Raw genomic sequence first — 20,209 nt, 5'->3', positions numbered from 1 at the left:
TATTTTCTTCAACAGAAAAGGTTTAACCTTAACAAAACAAATCTGGAAAAGTCTGGCAAGCCAAACAATCATAAGCTGGATTATGTAATACACAGGCATGATACCACACTGCAAAGCCAGACTTCAAACATCCCAGTATCCAGCATAAAACAGTTTGCTTTTCTATTTTTTTATTAAACACTAGAAAGTTCTTACTTGGCCTACCATTGCACACAAACTTTAGATAAATACAATTTGGGAATGTCTCTGTTCTCCTCAGGATCACTTTCAGTGACTCAGAGCTCTTTAAGGAACAGTAATTCTTTTGCTTCACACACCTGCTGTGCCTTAACATTTTCTAACGAAGTACAGCACATGAAGTGAATTAGAATTAAAAAGTCTTAATTCTTAACAACTAGGTGAGAAGGAAAAAAAATCTTCTGATGAGGAATGGAGAGAGAAAAGGAATATAGTGCAGACCCTTTTCTTTCTACAGTAGCCAATATTAGAATTAAAAAAAAAAATTAGTAACCTTTATGCAATACATCCCAGGACTCAAAAAAAATAAGTCAAGGGGAAATGTCTCTAACCTGGATTTAAAGACTTCACAACATTTTAGACCCCAAGGCAGACAATGCCACAACTGATGTACATGTTATCTAGAGATCAGATCTGGCACACTGACTAAAATGTTGCAAAGTTTTTAAATCCTGTCATGTCCTGAAGTCTTGCACAATTACACAGGTATTACCAGTAGACCGCTTCATTAGACCTGACCTAAGAGGGATAGATGAGATAAGGCAGAAGCAGGTCACTAAGGGAAGACAGATGAGATGCCTTGCAAGTAAGGCAAGATTTTAAACACTATTAATTCCTAAAAGAATGGATGTATGGTTCCAATTTCCACAAAATACAGGCAATTCAGAGTTACAGTTCCCTCAGGCACCATAATTCACAGCCTCTTGGACATATGTACAGTTGTATTCTGCACTGTAAATGTTAACTAGAATCTATGCAATATGGTTGACTTACAGTTTGCAGTTTACCCTAGTTGTGTGTGATACAAATCTATACTAGCTGATGTACGAATGTGTTTTATGGCAATTAGTTTGCTGTTTAAAAAAATGAAAAGTAATTTCACATTCAAACAGCTGTGTTTGTTTCAGTGTGCTTGTATCTGGAGCCATTGCATCTTAGTGATTTACTGAACTGTTTGAAAAAGTGCAAGGGGTTTAAACTAGTTTAACTGAAAGACAATTTCTTCAGAAAGGTCAGAGGTGCTTTTATTCTTTATTATAGAGTAGATCCAGGGCAAATCTAAAGTTGAAATAACAAACCCTGCTTTGAGTTTTTAGCACAAAAAGTATGGAAAGTGTAGCTGAAGAAAAATGCATTCCCTCCATCAGCTCCAACATTTTTGAAAAATGTTAGCCCAACGAACGTAATCAGACTTAAAAACAAAAATCTCATTGACATGCAAGTCAAGTATGAGACATTGCTGCCCAAATATGGATTTTCAAAAAGGTAATCAGGAGCCAGAGAAACAGAGCAACAACAGTGTAAGAGTAAAGTCCAAACAGGGCTTACTACCTCCAACCCCTTAGATCCAGAACTGAGCAGGTGACCCTATCTGGGTGGCCCGGGACTCACCCAACTCCATTCCCAACCGACATGGGTTTGGAGTGTGGGACAGAGAACTGGCAAAGTCAACCACCAGGGATGCTTATTATTCATTATTTGTATTACTAGGGCACCTAAGTGCTACAATCAGGGACCAGGATCCTGTAGTGCTAGGTGCTGTACAAACAGAATAAAAAATATGGTCCCTGCCAACTGCCCCTAAAACAAACACTTCCTTTCACAGAAGTGATTTTTGCAACCCCCTGAACATCAGTGATGACTACTTTCTTCATTTAAAATCTGGACATTTCCCTCTGATTGCCTGCTTACTCAGACCTCTTCTGCCCTTCACCCTCAGTGGCCCTCCCCCCCCCCCAACTCTTTGTCTGCCTTCCTATGTTCCCCCCACCAGTTCGTCATAATGTATTAAACACCACATGGAACTCTCATGGCCTTTGCCAAGCATTACCCAGTCTCTCTGCCTGGATGTTGCATCCCTTCTCTCCAACCTTTACCTATTTTTATGTGTGGGGATTTTTTGTACAGCTCTGTATGACTGAGGCCCTGATGTCAACTGGAGCTTTTTGGTGCTACCACGGTACTAATGTGTCATCTTTTTAAAAAAAAAAAGAAGAAGAAAAAAAGAAATATACTTGAATGTTGTAAGAATCATCTGAACCCTAAGACAGCTGTTAGAGTGTCTTGCAGATCCTGCAAAGAAAGGCACTACAGAGTATCCTTAGCAGAGCCAATGGGAAAATTTTCCACTGAAATTTCAAAATGGTTTAACTAGCTTTAATTGCTATGCGCTATTCTCAGAGCAATGAACAAAATATGGGGTCAGTATGAGAATATTATGCATATGGGAGAAACATGAGACGTTACCTTCTGTACAAACTGTATATTTTTTGCAATATGAGTCTAATCCTCCTACTCTCAATTCAAGAAGAAAACATCCTGCACAGCTACATGAGACTATGCCTTTCTATAAACAAAAACAGATGCACAGGAGTACCTTAGAGTCTTATCTAAAGACTGCTGAACTCACCCAAGGTATTTGTAGCAAAGTTCTTTTCAAGTCCATCCTCTGTTAGTTCTCTTTTGTTTACCATGCAGCCTGCATTGTTTATCTGCAAGACACAGCTCAGTATTAAAAAACAAAACACACACACCCTGCTTTTAGTTTGATCTCTGGTAGTGACATGGTATGAAATTACAGCTTGTTTCAATGCACCAGGGTGTGCAAATTGCAACTCCAGCTATGATAATCTGCCCCTGACAGTGCAGTTGCTGTGTGAAAACAATCTTCACAAGGAAGTGTAATACATTTCATTGAAATCTGATAAAATTAACTGAACAAAACAAGATTATAAGAGCCATCAGACATCATGGTGCCTTACTGCAGTTAGTTTTTGGCCCTTTTGCACACAATGAAGTAATGTGTGATTCGCAGAGCATAACTATTACAATACAAAAGCATGTACGGTAGTTTATCAGTTTCATCTTAAAGATCCAAATGACTCCACATCAGCACAGCTATGCATTTATGTATTCTCAGTTTGTTTCTTCTGTACCAGTGAAAAGTCACTAACATTTTACCATGTTTTGGTTAAGAACTAACAAGTGGTATACAGGTAATGTGTGTTTTCTCCATGTGACTCCCCATACTGGCTCATCTCACCTTCTGGATTGAGTTCAAGCTTCTCATCCTCCCTTCCAAGGTCCTAGAAAAAAACACCCCTACCTACTTCTCTGCTCATTTCCTGCTACTCCCCACAACCTGCCCTTCCCAAACACTCCATTTGTTCCAGCTGCTTGAACAGTAAGACACAGCCCCTGTCCCAAGGGTTGTATTCCAGAAGACACTAGCAATGAAGATCATAGAATCATAGGACTGGAAGGGACCTTGAGAGGTCATCTAGTCCCTTCCCCTGCATTCAAGGCAGGACTAAGTATTAGCTAGACCATCCCTGACAGGTTTTGGAGATTTTTTAAGAACAGGTTAGACAATGATGGAGATTCCACAACCTCCCTCGGCAACTTATTCCAGTGCTTAACCACCCTGACAGTTAGGAAGTTTTCCTAACATCCAACCTAAACCTCCCTTGCTGAAATTTAAGCCCATTGCTTCTTCTCCTAGCCTCAGAGGTTAAGAAGAACAATTTTTCTACCTCCTCCTTGTAAAAACCTTTTATGTACTTGAAAACCATTATGTCCCCTCTCAGGCTTCTCTTTTCCAGAATAAACAAACCTAATTTTTTCAATCTTCCCTCATAGGTCATGTTTTCTAGACCTCTAATCATTTTTGTTGCTCTTCTCTGGACTGTCTCCAAGTTGTCTACATCTTTGCTGAAATGTGGCACCCAGAACTGGACACAATACTATAACTGAGGCCTAATCAGCGCAGAGCAGAGCGGAAGAATTACTTCTTGTATCTTGCTTACGACATTCCTGCTGATACATCCCAGAATGATGTTTGCTTTTTTGGCAACAGCGTTATACTGTTGAGTCATTCAGCTTGTGCTCCACTATGACCCCCAGATTCCGTTCCACAGTTCTCCTTCCTAGGCAGTCATTTCCCATTTTGTGTGTGCGCAACTGATTGTTCCTTCCTAAGTGGAGTACTTTGCATTTGTCCTTATTGAATTTCATCCTATTTACTTCAGACCATTTCTCTTGTTCATCCAGATCATTTTGAATCATAATCCTATCCTCAAAAGGACTTGCAACTCCTCCCAGCTTGGTATCATCCGCAAACTTTATAAGTGCACTCTCTCTGTCATTATCTAAATCATTGAAGATATTGAACAGAACCGGACCCAGAACTGATCCCTGCAGGACTCCACTCATCATGCTCTTCCAGCATGACTGTGAACCACTGATAACTACTGTCTGGGAATGGTTTTCCAACCAGTTATGCACCCACCTTATAGTAGCTCCATCTAGGTGATATTTCCCTAGTGTGTTTATGAGAAGGTCATGTGAGATAGTATCAAAAGCTTTAGTAAAGTCAAGATATAAAAATGACCAGAAATGGATAGGAAGGACCAGGATGACAACAAGATCTCACGGTCTCCCACCAGACATGTACACATTTTGATGAGTTTGTGTCTTATTCTTTAATCTTTTTGCTTTCCTCCATGCCACCCCTTACTGCTTACATCCTCCTTCTCAAATTCAGAAGTAAGGATGAGGAGCAAGAGGAAGAGCTAACAAGAGGGCATGAAAAGGTTTCAGGTTAGGGGTACTACCCACTTACTCCTGTACTCTGCCCGCACCTTCCACACAAACACACTCCACCTTCCAGGTCTTTGGCAGGTAAATTGCACTAATTTAGGCTCTGATCCTGCAACTGCATCCATTTGGATAGACTCATGCAAAGTTCTACAGAAGTCAAAAGCGCTCTGTGCCGGGATCCATCTTTATGGACATTGGTGCAAAACTAGGGCTTTAGATATTACCTCTGCCTTTAGTCTCCTCTGTGCCAACCAATCATCAGACAGGAGAATGGGAGTAGAACAATAAGGGAATTTGCCAGGCTGTTTCCGTGGAGTGAAAGAGGAAATGAGAGCAAAGAGGTATGCAGAAGCGAAGGTGTGCAGGGCCCCGAAGGCTGCAACAAGGAGCTTTGATACAGAAGATGAGAAATCTATGTATATGAAAAGGGGCTGGACAAGATCAGAGAAGTGGACTAGGTGGATTATTTTGCAACAGAATTATACACAAATTAAGACTGCAGAATTAGAGAGGTTAGACTATTAAATGGAGAGATACAGATGAAAGACTCCAAAAGAGGTACACAATTTAAACTTGCAAACTTACCAAAACATTTAACTTATGTTCAGTCTTGAATTTTTCAGCAAACTCCCAAATTCCCTTGGGATTAGACATATCCAGAATGTGCAAAAAGATACTCTAAAAGAAAAAAGGAATTATGTTACAACCAATATGGAAAGTCAGTGCTCTTGATTTTCATCTAAATGGGATTTAAAACTAGCTCCTGAAGTTATACGCAAAGATGCTCACACAAGGACCTGACCCAAGCCATCTGAGGTCACAATGCACAGTTTGGTGATTTAACTCTAGCCCCTAATAACATGGTGACAAAATTATACAGAAAAGCTTGCAAAATGGTGCACAAACTATGCATATGGCAGTTATCAGCGTGCTTTCATGAACACATAAAAATAGGTGTATTCATCTAGTCAACAAAACTCAATCACATAAGCCTCCAAACTCTAATCTATTCTTACTATAAAACATGTTAGATCTTCCAGCATTGCACTGGCAAAGCATCTTCCATTCAAAGATCTTGTGGTGCCTTACAAGCATAAACTAATTATGCCTCGCAACCCCCTGAAACAGATGTAGCTAAGTCTTACTCTCTCCATTTTATAGAAATGACGACTGAGAACGAGAGAGGTTAAGTGACTTACCCTACGTCACACAGTGTCTGTGACAGAACCAAGAATACAATCTAGATTGCCTGACACCCATGTTCTAACCTTCCTCTTCTCTGTATCAAAGACTACGGGTTCTTCCTGAGAAAGCTACCATTTGATCATTTTTACATTACTAATTATGAATCTGCATGTGAATAACTCCAAAAGTTACACTGTAGACAACATTTACTTTTTTTTTTTTAAATCCTTTGAGAAAACTGGGACTGTCTCCATCAGAGAGGACTGACCTTAGATCATGGAGGTAAGAATAAGACTGGGATGTGGAGACTGGGATTCTGACAGGGAGACAAAGATGGGCTGGGCAAGGAAAATGGAACTGGGAGGAGAAGCCTGAGGGGTGGAGGTTGAAACCAGCTAGGTGAAGAGATTGGGACGGGGCAAGGAGCAGGACAGTAATGGGCTGGGAGGGATGGTGCAGACGAAGTCATGCCTTTGGGGAAGAACAGGGGCAGAAAGGTCTGTGACTATTAAGAACACTCCCTCCAGAGCGTGGAATGGAATCCTAGATTCCAGAATCCCAATGTTCCTCTACTGTCATCAAATATCTATGAAACCCACTGGCAAAATGCATCATTACCTTCTGGTGATGGTCCAAACAGAGGAGGACAGCGCACTACTGCTATCAGTTATTCCACTAACTCAAGTAGCAGAGATCTGTGCTATGGAGCTAAGCATTCCTGCCCTGCTGATGCCCCATACAGGTATCAATATGATACCACATCATGGAATTTCCCCCCCCCGGCACACACACACTTTGTTTAAAAAAAAAACAAACAAAAAAAAACAACCTAGGATATTACACACACAAAGCTATGTTAACAGAATGTTATTAATGCCTGAACTAAGGTTGCTTGTGCAACCTTAATTCATCCTCCTTCTGTGTATGCATTACGATACATATGGAATTACATGATCACATACTATCTTTTCCATGGTACCCCCTCATTCAGTGCACAGGATACATGGCGCTCACTGAACGAGCAGCTACTCCGTATTGCGTTTTACCCTCATCATTGAATGTAGGGCCTCATGCCTTATCTACAGCGCACTGTTCAAACCCTGCTCTGAAGACAGAATTATTAGTTTCTTGCCCCTATAAAGTGACCCCATTGCACAGACAGGGGATGCAGGCAGAGAGATTAAGATCAAAAGCATCCACTAATTTTGGGTGTCTGATATGAGATGCCTAGGACTTGATTTTTCCAAGCATTACACAGCCCTTTATACAGCTCCCATTGACTCCAACTGCAGCTACAAGTGCTCAGCCCTTCTGCAAGTCAGACTTTCAAGGGGCTCAAATTGAGCACCCAAAAAATGAGGAACAAAAAAAAAAAAAAAACACACACACCCCTGGCTACCTGGCAAAAAACTTACTGCAAGTTCCTTGCCCAGCATCATATAGGACCGGTGTGGCAGGGATAGAATCCAACTCTCCATGGCGGCATTCAACTGCCTAAACTATAAAACAATCCTTTCTATTCCTGCAATCCCCCACCTCCTCTACTACTTACAACTTCAGCAACAAATGAGGCAGGGTTCCTACAGACAACTATCTCCCCCACTACACAATCCCAATTCATCCACAGGGCAGATCCACCCTGTGCACTGAATGAGGCAGGGCTCCTGTGGGAAAAAAAAAATAGTGTGTAATAATGTAATTAAAGACTATTGCAAAGCATATTCTTGGGGGAGGGGAGCGGGTAAAACAAGTTAAGGTTGCAGAGGCAACCTTAATACTATCATTTCTTAACCTTTGAATGCTTGACCTATAGTGTTTTTAACTTAGTTTTGTGTGTGTAATTTAATCTGAACCAGTGGTCCCCAAACTGTGGGGTGTGCAGGAATGTTCAGGGGGCACATAGCAGGGCCTGGGCCAGCCCCCACGGCAGTGGGAAGGGAGCACTGGCCAGGCCCGCTCTATCCCCAGCCACAGCTCCTCTCCGGCCCCTTCTCTGCCTTCATTCCCTCTTGGCCCCCAGATCAACTCCACCTCTAGCCCCAGCTCCTCCCCCAGCCCCAGTTCTACCCCCAGCTCTGCCTTCAGTCCATGCTCTTCTGCTGAGGAAGCCTTTGCTGTGCAGTAATGGGAAGGGGGCAGACAGATTCCATTACTGGTAAGGGGGCGCATGAGCACGACAGGAAAAGTTTGGACAGCACTGACCTAAACTGAATTGGGTTGACTGTTGGTGCTCTCATAAGTAACAAAACCGTCCTAAAATAAGGTTATTTTTAAAACCTCTGTTGCGTAATGGTCAAGCACATGGAAAAGGCTGTAATCTTCTTCCAGAGCAGAATCACAGAAGATCAGCTGGGTACATTTTTTTGCACAAGAGGACTTGAGGACTGTTATATAAAAAAGTAATTGATATACAACTATAAGCAACCAGCAGTTTTCAGAAGTGACACTCAGAGTCACGTCATGACTATCCTGCACTATTCTGAAAACAATGTTAAAGTGGTAGGCATGTAATAAAAACACTAATGAGAATGGAGCACATGAAGGGAAAACTTTTGATGAAAGTAAAGTCTATATACCACCAAACCCTAACTTCTGAAATATTTTCTACTTAGCAGATCAAAAGTCCTGTGTTTTAAATTTACTTTGATTAGTTAATATGCAAATTCCTTGCCAACACAATGTCTGTAAATGTATGTTTCACATAGCATAATGGAGTTTCATTTATGATGTTAGAAGAAAATCCAACCCTCCTCATCCCTTAATAGCTTTCAGTCTCAAAACCACCACCACAAGTAATCTTATGATGTATCCCATGATGAGGCATTTCCAAGATAATATGTATGTGTTCTATGCAAGACTGAAAATAGTCACTGAGAAAGGACCTCCTCTTCTACCAAATCTTTTCTTTAAACACTCATTATGCAAGCAGAAAGAGAGACAGATGAGATGCTGGGAAAATCAGAAGAAAGGATTTTCATTTTTATTTGTATCACAGCACTAGAACCCTAGTCATGGTCCAATGTGTTAGGTGCTGTACAAACAGAACAAAAAGAGGTCCTTCTAACTTCTAATTCTGCTTCCCTGAAATAATCATGTGACCGGATTTTTTTTACTTTTGGGTTTTAGCTCCCTAGCACAAGACAGCTCAGGATTTCCTTATCACACTGTTCGGTCACAGATTAAAAGGACTTGAAATTGATTTCATATTTTCTGCACAGAAGGTTTTATCCAAAAGAGAGTCCACTCATGCTGGCAGAGAAGGTTGGAGGTGATTTCTGAGCATATATTCCCATTAACAGTTGTGGGAGTAGGATTACAGATCAATACTGACACTCAAAGAACTTTTCCTGATACCTTAGAGAAATGGTCTATACCTCTTCCCCTCTGAACAATTCCCTCAAGGTAGCAGGTTTTTTCCCACACTGGAACCTATGTAGAAGTTATCTAGTTATGTAACACTTGACCAATATGCTAAAAGGAGGTTAACGTCCTATGGGGAGATGGTCCTCTTCTGACAGAGCATTTATAGGGAAGGATGTCCTTGCAGACCCTCCATTAAGATGAAAGTGGGTGGGATAATGCAGAGAACTACTTATAAAATCTTTTAAGACTTACTGTTGGCAAAGTGCTTAACAAAAAACTCAATACTAAACTCACCTGATTACCAGTTTCTGTTGTTATTTCTCTTTTAGCTTCTTCAGCTCTCTCTGTATTTCGGCAAACCAGATGAAGTGTGCCACCTGGTGGAATTCCATAAGAATCACAGTTAATTAGGTGTTAAGTGAATGGGTGTGGGGAAAGGTAAGAGTAACAAAATGGTATTTGATTTTTTTAAATACAAGTTTCCACACATTCCAAGAGGAATATCTCTGGAATCATACCAGCTTAAAAAGGGAAAGGGTGGGGTATGACTGTATCAAACTGTGAGTTGTTTGCAGTGTTGTTGTAGCCGTGTTGGTCCCAGGATATTAGAGAGACAAGATGGGTGAGGTAATCTTTTATTGGACGAAATACTTGGGTGAGACAAGTTTTCAAGTTACACAGAGCTCTCGTAGCTTGACTCTTTCACCAACAGAAGTTGGTCCAAAAAGAGATATTACCTCACCCATCTTGTCTTTCAATTGTCAAGTCCATTTTGTACCTGTGTTGAAATATTGGCACTGTAACCACATCAATTTGGACTTGCCTGGGGCAGCCTGTTATGCTGCACTCCAGATAGCTGACCTTCTCAGGAAAAGTGTTTGACACCTCACTGAAGGCCATCCCTGAAAGTCATCAAAGTTGCAATCTAGGGCTATTGACTTTGATTGCCTCAACTACTGCATCCCCATAGTACAAGGCCTTTCTACACAGAGGCCTGCAAGTGGGAGGCAAGCATGGTTGGTGGATATGTAGCTTCAGTTTGAGTACAGAGAAGGAGGCCCTATATAAGAGCAGAGTTCTGCTCTGTACTGGGAGCTGACAATCACCACATGAAAGGAGAACTTGCAAGACAGAGGGGGCAATACAGACACTGCCCAGCCCGAAACACTGACGAACGATGGACTAACAACAGGGGGAAGATCAGACTGGGAGAGGGGGTGTCTCAGGACTTTTGCTGTTTTCAAAGATCTGTAATTCATGTGCTTTAGTCGTGGTTAAGAAATTCCTTTGCTAAATCTGTGTTCTTGCTTTCCTGCCATATTGTCCTTGAAGGGGTTAAATGAGTCAGTCCAGAGAGACCACAGTCTAGGTAGATCTCCGAGGGTGGGGGGGGGGGAGTGGGTTTCAAGTGACTGTGGGCTTGGGAGGTGTGACTCCAGTTTCAGGGTCTAGGGCAGCTGGAAGGCAGCATCACACATCCCAGGAAGGGCATCAGACATGAGGTCTGAGCCTGGGAGTATATTTACAGCTAGAAACAGTGACTAGACTCCACATAGATCCAGTTGGGTTGGAAGCACATGGTACCCAGCAACTGGATCCACTCAGACTGCTGACCATACACTAGGTTACAGGACAAACTTGTAAAATTGAAGTGTATTTGTATTCCATGATTTGCTTACAGGGATCCTTAATCCCTTTGATATGTACAAAACATTACCACTTTATCCAGTGGAAGTCACCTAAGGCTCTCCTGTCACATGTAAGGCAACTGTTAAGACTTCAGGCAACACAGAGAACAGAATCTACACAGAGCTCCAAGCACACCTACTCCTTCTTTTCATTCTATAAGCAAAAATATTTTCTCAAGTAAGCACCACAGGATCATTATGACCTCTCAAAGTCTTAGGGATAAATCTAATCCCTTCCAAAGACTAGACCATAGCTAGTTCCCACTCAAATCACAAGCTTTGGGTAGGAACATGGTATAAGAATAGTAGTTGAAATTTTTTTTGCATGCAATCAAGTAAGGCAGTTGCTATGCAGTTACTGCTGACTACTGTACAAATGCAATTGTCTCACTGTTACCTTGTCCTCCCCTCCTTTTGTTGGTCTTATCTACCTGTTGTCTCCTCACATTTTAAGACTATAAATTCTTTGAGGCAGTGACTGTCTTACTTTACTATGTGTCTGTACAGTGCCTAGGACAATGTTGTCTTGATTTATGATGGAGACCTTTAGACACCACCCCATAATATTTCTCAACTGCATGTTTATCAATATAATTTGTGGAGGCCCTCCACTCATTACTTTTGTTTCATGACCAGTTCTCATGGTAGAATCTGCTGAAGAACCATACAAGGTGCGTAAACCCCAAATATGTCCCTCTGAAGACAGCTGGGTTTCATATGAAACATCCTACCCCTGAAGATGGGAGCTAGAATGTTTTTAAAAACAGAATCCTGTGTTCAGGAGGATGAACACTTTTCCAGTTAAACTTCCATGCAACAAACTCCTTCCCGTATGATTGAGAATCCACACTTCATTAACATGGTTCAGTCATTAAGACCAGGATACAGTCCACCCCACAGAGCAGATGCTGCAGGCAAACTGCTGGATAAAGTGTACGAAAGAGAAATTGAGCAGTGTGTAAAAGGACTAGAGGGTGAAATTGTTAACCTGAGTCTTGATGGATGGAGCAATGTCCACAATGATCTTGTTGTATGTGCTTGTGTGACAACAGAAGGGAATACCTTCCTTACAGAAACAATTTACAGATTAGGAACTGCACACACAGCAGAATACTTACAAGAAGTAGCAGTAAAAGCTATAACAAACTGTGAAAAAAAATTCAAATGTCTAGTACGCAGCTTGATCACAGACAATGCTACAAATGTATCCAAGATGAGAAGAAATTTAGAAGAGAGTTCCAAGCTAACAACATACGGGTGCAGTGCTCACTTGATGCACCTCCTAGACAAAGGCTTCAGTGTTCCAGAAATAAAGGCAAATGTTGTTGAAATTGCAAAATACTTCTGTATCAACCACTTTGCAGCAGCTGCTCTGAAAAAAGTGCAAGAAAGCAAGCTAACTCTCCCACAAGACGTGCGATGGAACTCAGTAGTGGACTGTTTTGAGTACTAAATCAAGACCTGGCCTTTTGTGAACAACATCGTGAAAAAATAGATGGCACCGTCACACCCAAAGTTCTCAACATTGGGCTTCAGAGAAATGTGGAACACATGCTGAGTACCCTGAAACCTATTTCTGTAGCCTTGAACAAAATGCAGGGAAATAGCTATTTTATTGCTCACGCTGTTGAAATTTGGAAGGAACTGAGTGAGATCTTAAAAAGAGAAATATGCAACGACGGAGTTGAATTACAAGCATTAAAAAAACCAAATGGGACATGCACTATCTCCAGCTCATTTTCTTGCAAATATTCTCAATACTCAGTACCAGGGTCAGACCTTAACTGCTGAAGAAGAGGAGTTAGCTATGACATGGACATCCAGCAATCATCCCTCCATAATGCCAACCATAATAAACTTCAGAGCTAAGGGTGACCTATTCAAGAAATATATGTTTGCTGATGTTTTCAAGAAAGTCACACCAGTGAACTGGTGGAAGTCACTTAAGCACTTGGATTCAGAGACTGTTGAAGTGATAATCTCACTTTTAACAGCAGTCGCTTCTTCTGCCAGCGTAGAAAGAATATTTTCCTCCTTTGGACTAATTCATTCCAAACTGAGAAATCGTTTGGGACCTGAAAAAGCAGGAAAGCTTGTTTTTCTTTTCCAGGTTATGAACAAACAGGAAAATGAAGGTGAAAACGACTGAGTTAGCTGCAGAAGCCAATATTTTAAGTTTCTCATGTTGACTTGGCTGTCAGTCAATTTAATATTTGTTTTTTAAATGTTTCATTTAACTATTTTAAACAATTTTAACAAAAACAAACCTGATTTTAAAAAACTTTAATGTTTAACTAAATTCAAAAATTAATATGCTTGTTTTGTTAAATTATATGTTTGCTGTTGAAGAAAAGAAATCCAGAATACATAACATTGTTGTTTTAGTTAAATAAAACAATTTAAAATGTCTGTCTGTTGATGTTCTCCTCCTAATACAGCATGGCAAGAAAATCCTCCAAATGTGATTAACCTGTTGAATTGGAGATATTTATGAAGTCATTGGGAGGTGAACTATCTGCTTCAATTACCTTTGGTAAATGAAATAACCAATCATTCGGTTTCTGATATAGCTGTAAAGCTAATATGAAAAGTTTTCAAAATAAATCACTTTAAAAATGTATAGTGTGTACCTTCTAAAAATTAAGCCTACATCTATATCTATTCAGGTTATAACAACCAACAAGAATGCACTTTTATGTAGAAATCCATGATTAAATCGAGTCTTCATGACCAGTGATTTAAATCATGATTTAAATCAATTTGATTTAAATCAAATCCCCCCTGGTAAAGATCCCCAAAAGGTTAACATTGGCTTAGCTCAGTGGTTCTCAGCCTTTCCAGACTACTGTACCCCTTTCAGAGCCTGAAGCCCAAGCCCCTGCTGTTCAGGGCTGAAGCACATAACTTAGCTTTGCAGGTCCCCCAGTGGCGTGGGGCCCCAGGCAATTGCCCTGCTTGCCTCCCCATAATGCCAGCCACGCACTTGTGACCCCCCAAACCTGTCCAGTGCCCCCTAGTGGTTCATAATCCCCAGGTTGAGAAACCCTGATCTGGATGAGTTAACTACCCCCTAGAAGACCGCTGCGTATCCCTGGGGGTATATGTACCCCTGGTTGAGAACCACTGCTTTATCTCACCTCTCTTTGCTATCTCCGTTGCAGTTGCTTTGCCAATACCACTGTTTGCTCCAGTAATCATGAAGGATCTTCCAGTTACGTTTACCTCCAAGTCTGCCGGAACAAAGTGTTTGGATGCAGAGTCATAGCCACTCCTGAATAAATCAATTAAAAGACTTGTAAATGACAGAATATTTTGTATCCATAAAAATACAAAGTCTTCAGTGGAAGAAGGAAAAAGGGAATCCACTACCTGGACTCAATTTAACTACTTATTTATTTTCTTTAGCTTTCTAATAAATATAACAAGTCCCCATCTATTGCTCTAGGAGTCTTCCATGTAACATTAAAAGGCACTGATCAGCAAGAATATGTGGAGAATATACACAGCTGGGAAATCGGTTTTACAATGTGAGTGTGTTACACACACACACACACAATAAAACAAGAATCAGAATTTAAGGCCAGAAGGGACCACAAGATCATCCAGTCTGACCTCCTGTATCTCACAGGCCCCCCAACACCACCCAGCACCCATACTCTAAACCCAACCACCAAAGTGAGACCAAAATAAATGATCCCCACCAGAGATTAGACTACTATGTGACACAGGCAGAGAACAGGCAGAACCAAGGTGCACCAGCGCTCAAGGTCCCTGCAATGGCAGGGAAATGATCAAATGAGATCTACTCAGATAACCCTGGCAAGTCACCTGTTTCCACACTCTGCAGAGGAGCGTGAAATCCCCTCCAGGTCACTGCCAATCTGACCTGGGGGGAAATTCCTTCCTGACCCCTGGTAGGAGGCATTCAATGAAATTCATAGATACTAAGGTCAGAAGGGACGATTATGATCATCTAGTCTGACCTCCTGCACAACGCAGGCCACAGAATCTCACCCACCCACTCCTGCAAAAAACCTCTCACCTATGTCTGAGCTATTGAAGTCCTCAAATCGTGGTTTAAAGACTTCAACGAGCAGAGAATCCTCCAGCAAGTGACCCGTGCCCCATGCTACAGAGGAAGGCGAAAAACCTCCAGGGCCTCTTCCAATCTGCCCTGGAGGAAAATTCCTCCCCGACCCCAGATATGGCCATCAGCTAAACCCTGAGCATATGGGCAAGATTCACCAGCCAGATACTACAGAAAATTCTTTCCTGGGTAACGCAGGCCTAATGGCCTGTGATGGGATGTTAGATGGGGTGGGATCTATTTACCATGAATATTTAAAGATCAATTAATTACCAAAATCATGTTATCCCATCATACTATCTCCTCCATAAACTTATCAAGTTTAATCTTAAAGCCAGATAGCTCTTTTGCCCCCACTGCTTCCCTTGGAAGGCTATTCCAAAACTTCACTCCACTGATGGTTAGAAAACTTTGTCTAATTTCAAGTCTAAACCTCCCTGTGGACAGTTTATATCCATTTGTTCTTGTGTCCACATTGGTGCTGAGCTTAAATAATTCCTCTCCCTCTCCAGTATTTATCCCTCTGATATATTTATAAATTACAAGGTAGGAAATTAAAAACCAATAAAAGGAAATGCTTTTTCACACAATGTGATTGAACTGGTTGCCATGGAAAGGCACTGAGGCCAAGAACTCAGCAAGGTTTGACAAGGGACTGAACATTTAGATGGATAGCTGGAATGAATGGCAACCAACATGTTATATGGGACATTAAACCTCATATTTAAGGGTTTAAGACAATCTCTTATTAGAGATCAGGCAGAGACCTACATCAGGGGCAGATTATCCCATATCTGCCTACTACAAGGTTCTTACACCTTCCTCTGAAGCAGCGGATACTAGCCACTGTCAGAGACAGGGTCCTGCAGCAGATATCCCTCAGTCTGAGCCAGGGTGGCAGTCCCTAGGTAGGGTGGCCAGATGTCCCGTTTTTTATAGGGACAGTCCCATTTTGGGGGACATTTTCTTATATAGGCGCCTATTACCCCGCCCACCCCCTGTCCCATTTTTTCCCCACAGTTGCTATCTGGTCACCTTACCCCCCAGGCAACATCTGCTCCGCAGCCTGCCCATAAAGTCATTATCTATCTGGGTGGGGTAAAGGGCTAGGGGAAGGAGCTGCCAAGGTGCCACGGCTTTGCCAGGGGCTCTTTGTCACGCGGCTCGCTGCCCGGGCCCGGGGGGCAGCGCGCGCCTGGGCCGATGGGGGGAGACCCCCGGGCTGCCGAAGGGTTTCGCAGGCACGGCGGGGAGCCCCGCTGCCGTCACGTGCGCCCAGCAGCCAAGCCACAGACCTTCGCGGCTGCGGGCCTGCTCTGTGCTCGGTCGCGCCCGGGTCGCCCTCCGCAGGGTTTCGGCAGCTGAACCCCCACGCCAAAAACCGAGACCTGCTCCGCTGAAGAGCCAGACCCAGCCCGAGCCGGCCCGGCTGCCTCGGTGCCTCTGACAGAGGCGTGCCCCCGCTGAAGACAAGCGGCCACACCCGCCCGACGGCTCAGGGCACGGCGCGGGAGAGGAGACCCCATGCGGCAGCTTTGCCTACCAAGGCTGCAGAGGCCACGGGCTCGCAACCAGCCACGCGCCAGGGCGCTCAACCGGGCCCCGCCCCCCGTTGCGGCGGCCTCAGGGTACAGAGCCCGAGGGCGGGGGGCCGGGGACAGCCCCGACCCCCCCCCCAGGAGCCCGGCGCGCCCGCCCGCGGGCAGCGGGAGCCCCCTGCTCGGGCAGCCCCCGCCAGAGCTCGGGGGCCGGCGGGCCGGATCTCCCGCCCCCCAGCGGCCGGTACCTGGTGTACTCCCGCAGCCCCTTCAGGAACCACACGGTGTTCCGGTACCAGGACATGGCGCCGGCGCCCCTGCCCCTGCTGCCGCCGCCGCCCGGCTGTTGTGTAAGCGCCGCCCCGCCCCCGGGGTTAGATAAGCCACTGGGGCCGGGAGACGCCCGGGCCGAGCCGGTCGGGCCCTTGGCAGCTCTGGGGGGCTGCTAGCGGTAAGAGGTCGCGGATTCCTACAGATAGAAGGTCTGACATCCCCGCCGGGGGGGAGAAAGCGCTGGCGGTAGGAATTAGCGTCATCCCATTGCCGTCTCACAGCCAGCACATCCCTCTAGTTTGCTGCAGCCACGGGTCCAACTTTGCTAAAAAAAAAAAAAAAAAAAAAAAAGGGGGGGGGGTATTTCAAGCAGTCTCACATGTGAAACCAACCTGATCGCTTTCTTTACCGCTTTAAAAAGCCTACAAGCAGTAGACGTGGTATATCTTGCCTTCAGTAAGGCTTTTGAGACTGTCTCCCCGGACCTCATAAACAAACTATGAGGAAATGAAACCTAGATGGACATAACGATAAATAAGATGGGCATAACGAGTGGGGTTCTCCAGGGATCAGTTCTGGATATGTTTCTGTTCAAAACCTTAACGATTGAGATAATGGCATAGAGAGTACACTTATAAATTTAAGGTGTAGAAAACATGACCCAGCTAATGGCATGGAGAGTACACTTATAACGTTTGTGAAAATTTAAGGTCTAGAAAACATGACTTATGAGGGCAGTTTGAAATATGATAACAGTTTTCAAGCATGTACAAATAAAGTAGCTTTTTACAAAAGCTATTTCTTACAATCTATAGGTATCACTAACTGCTACAGAGTTACATTTCTACATGTAGCAATTTCACATATACTATAGTGCAAGAAACTGCTATCTGTAGGCATTTGCTACATCCGGTAGCAGTTTAATACAATCACAGTTTCTTACAATCTAAACGTATCGATAAGTCATACTGGTAGCACATTCCTACACGGAGCAGTATCCTTCACTACACCCACAGCTCTCTGCGGGAGCCCGCGGCCTGCACTGCCGCTGTCTGGCACTTTTTGGCGCACGGCGGTGGGGTCTTGTCGCTGAGGGCTCGTGTACTCTGGACAGGCAGAGACCCCTGCGCGGATACACACATGTCTCCGCATCCCATCCGCGAGCCGCAAAAATTACGTACAAATCTCCGCTGATATCCGCGGATTTGCAGGGCTCTACGGTGCGGGCCAGGCTGAGGCTCCGAGGCATCCCCCCCATCGGAGCCTGTTCGGGGAGAGCCAGGCGGGTAGCTGTGTGGAGCCCCAGAAGACCCTCCACCGCTTGCTCTGGGCAGGGAGCCCAAGCAGCCCCCGGCCCGTATCCCTGCCCCCCAGTGTCCCCCCTGTCCAGTGTCCCTGCCCCCCAGTGTCCTCTCTGCCCAGTGTCCCAGCCCCTCCGCCCAGGGCAGGTGGAGGGACCCAGGCTCCCCACAGCTGCCAGGGCAGCTCTCCCCAGCTCTGGCTGGCGGGAGGGGCAGCTGGGAGCTTCAGCCCGGCCATGGTAAGCGCTGGGCAGGCAGCTGTAGGAAGCCACAGCAGACCTTCCATCTGCCCTGGGCTTGGGGCCGAAGCAGCCCCCCGCCCAATGTCCCTGCCCCCCAGGCCTCGCACCCAGGGCAAGTGGAAGATCCATGCCTCGGTTCCTTACAGCTGCCCACCCATCTCTTACTATCAGAGCCCTGCACGGATACAAAATTTGTATCCGCATCCACGCAGCTATCTACAGAAATGGTCCACTGATATAAAGCAGATACCCGTGCATTTGCAAGGCTCTAGGCAAGCAGCGCGCAGCTGCGGTGGGCCCTGACATGGCCGAGCCACCTCTCTGGCTAGCGCAACCTTGGGAGGACTCAGTAACAATCAGCTGGGCTTCTTGCTGGGAGATCTCCCCGGCTGTTCCACAGCACCCTCTGTGGCTTTTGACACAGTTGCTAACCGTTGTAATAGCAGGTCCCCATTCCTGGCACTGGGGAATGACCTCCCAAGCTACATAGCGAGTCTACATTATGGTTAGCATGGATTTTCCCTCTAGGGTGCTTTTGGTTTTTTCCCTTTAAAGTACTATTTAGCCAAAGATACTTAGGCATTGTGTTTTGCTATTTGATGAGTAAAAACAGTGAGGCATCCTTGTGGCACCTTAGAGACTAACAAATTTATTTGGGCATAAGCTTTTGTGGGATATAACCCACTTCATCAGATGCATGGAGTGGAAAATGCAGTAAGCAGGTATAAATATACAGCACATGAAAAGATGGGACTTGCTTTACCAGTTGGGGGTTCAGTGCTAATGAGGCCAATTCAATTAGGGTGGGTGTGGCCCATTCCCAACAATTGACAAAAAGGGGTGAATATGAACAGAGGGAAAATTACTTTTTGTAGTGCTAACGAGGCCAATTCAATCAAGGTGGATGTGGCCCATTCCCAGCAGTTGACAAGAAGGTGTGAGTATCAACAGAGGGGAAATTATTTTTTGTAGTGACCCAGCCACTCCCAGTCTTTATTCAGGCCTAATTTGATGGTGTCAACTTTGCAAATTAATTCCAGTTCTGCGGTTTCTCATTGAGACACCACATGCTACAGGCCATTACTCTCTGATCCCACTGAGGGGTACCAAAAGAAACTGCACCATCTGCTCAAGAAACTCCCTGAAGAAGCACAGGAACAAATCTACACAAACATCATTCTCATGCCAGGGAGCGGAGTCGGGGCACAGGGTCTCGCCCTGCTCTGCCCATCCACCCAGCGCCCCAACCAAGGAGCAGGGTTGGAGCCCGGGGGCACCCCAGCGGGAGCACTGGGTGAGCGGAGTGGGGCAAGGAATGCTGGGAGAGGGGCCGGGGGGACTGCAGGCAGAAGGGGTAGGGAGGGGCCTCCACTTGCTCTGGCCCAAGAGCCCCACAAAACACTAATCTGCCCCTGGACATGATAACAGTTTTCAGATACATAAAAGGTTGTTACAAGGAGGAGGGAGAAAAATTATTCTCATTAACCTCTGAGGATAGGACAAGGAGCAATGGGCTTAAACTGCAGCAAAGTCAGTTTAGGTTGGACATTAGGAAAAACTTCCTAACCATCAGGGTGGTTAACACTGGAATAAATTGCCCAGGGAGGTTGTGGAATCTCCATCATTGGGGATTTTAAAGAGCAGTTTAGACAAACACCTGTCAGGCGTGGTTTAGATAATGCTTAGTTCTGCCATG

The 20,209-nt window shown here is 44.3% G+C and overlaps 1 protein-coding gene across 6 annotated transcripts in view; it reads right to left on the bottom strand.

The window, feature by feature from the left end:
• Positions 1-17,244, bottom strand: part of DHRS12 (dehydrogenase/reductase 12) — a 43,592-nt gene extending 26,348 nt beyond the window's left edge. Inside the window, exons 1-5 of one of the 6 annotated variants that reach the window (XR_007356514.2) lie at positions 16,946-17,244; positions 14,210-14,343; positions 9,679-9,761; positions 5,422-5,514; positions 2,648-2,729 (exon numbers count right to left, since the gene is read on the bottom strand). Coding sequence is in view for 5 of the 6 variants with exons in the window: in XM_048849049.2 (XP_048705006.1) it covers positions 2,648-2,729; positions 5,422-5,514; positions 9,679-9,761; positions 14,210-14,343; positions 16,946-17,001 (448 nt within the window). In the remaining variant the exon portion in view is untranslated. Of the gene's footprint in view, positions 1-2,647; positions 2,730-5,421; positions 5,515-9,678; positions 9,762-14,209; positions 14,344-16,454; positions 16,660-16,702; positions 16,837-16,945 lie in introns of those variants that run through there. The other 5 variants (XM_048849049.2, XM_048849003.2, XM_048848994.2 and 2 more) reach the window with 5 other exon arrangements.
• Positions 17,245-20,209: the final 2,965 nt, after the last annotated feature.

Source organism: Caretta caretta, chromosome 1, assembly GCF_965140235.1.
Source record: "Caretta caretta isolate rCarCar2 chromosome 1, rCarCar1.hap1, whole genome shotgun sequence".
NCBI lineage: Eukaryota > Metazoa > Chordata > Testudines > Cheloniidae > Caretta > Caretta caretta.
The sequence above is the reverse complement of the archived record's forward strand: the minus strand, read 5'-3'. Positions and strand labels throughout refer to the sequence as shown.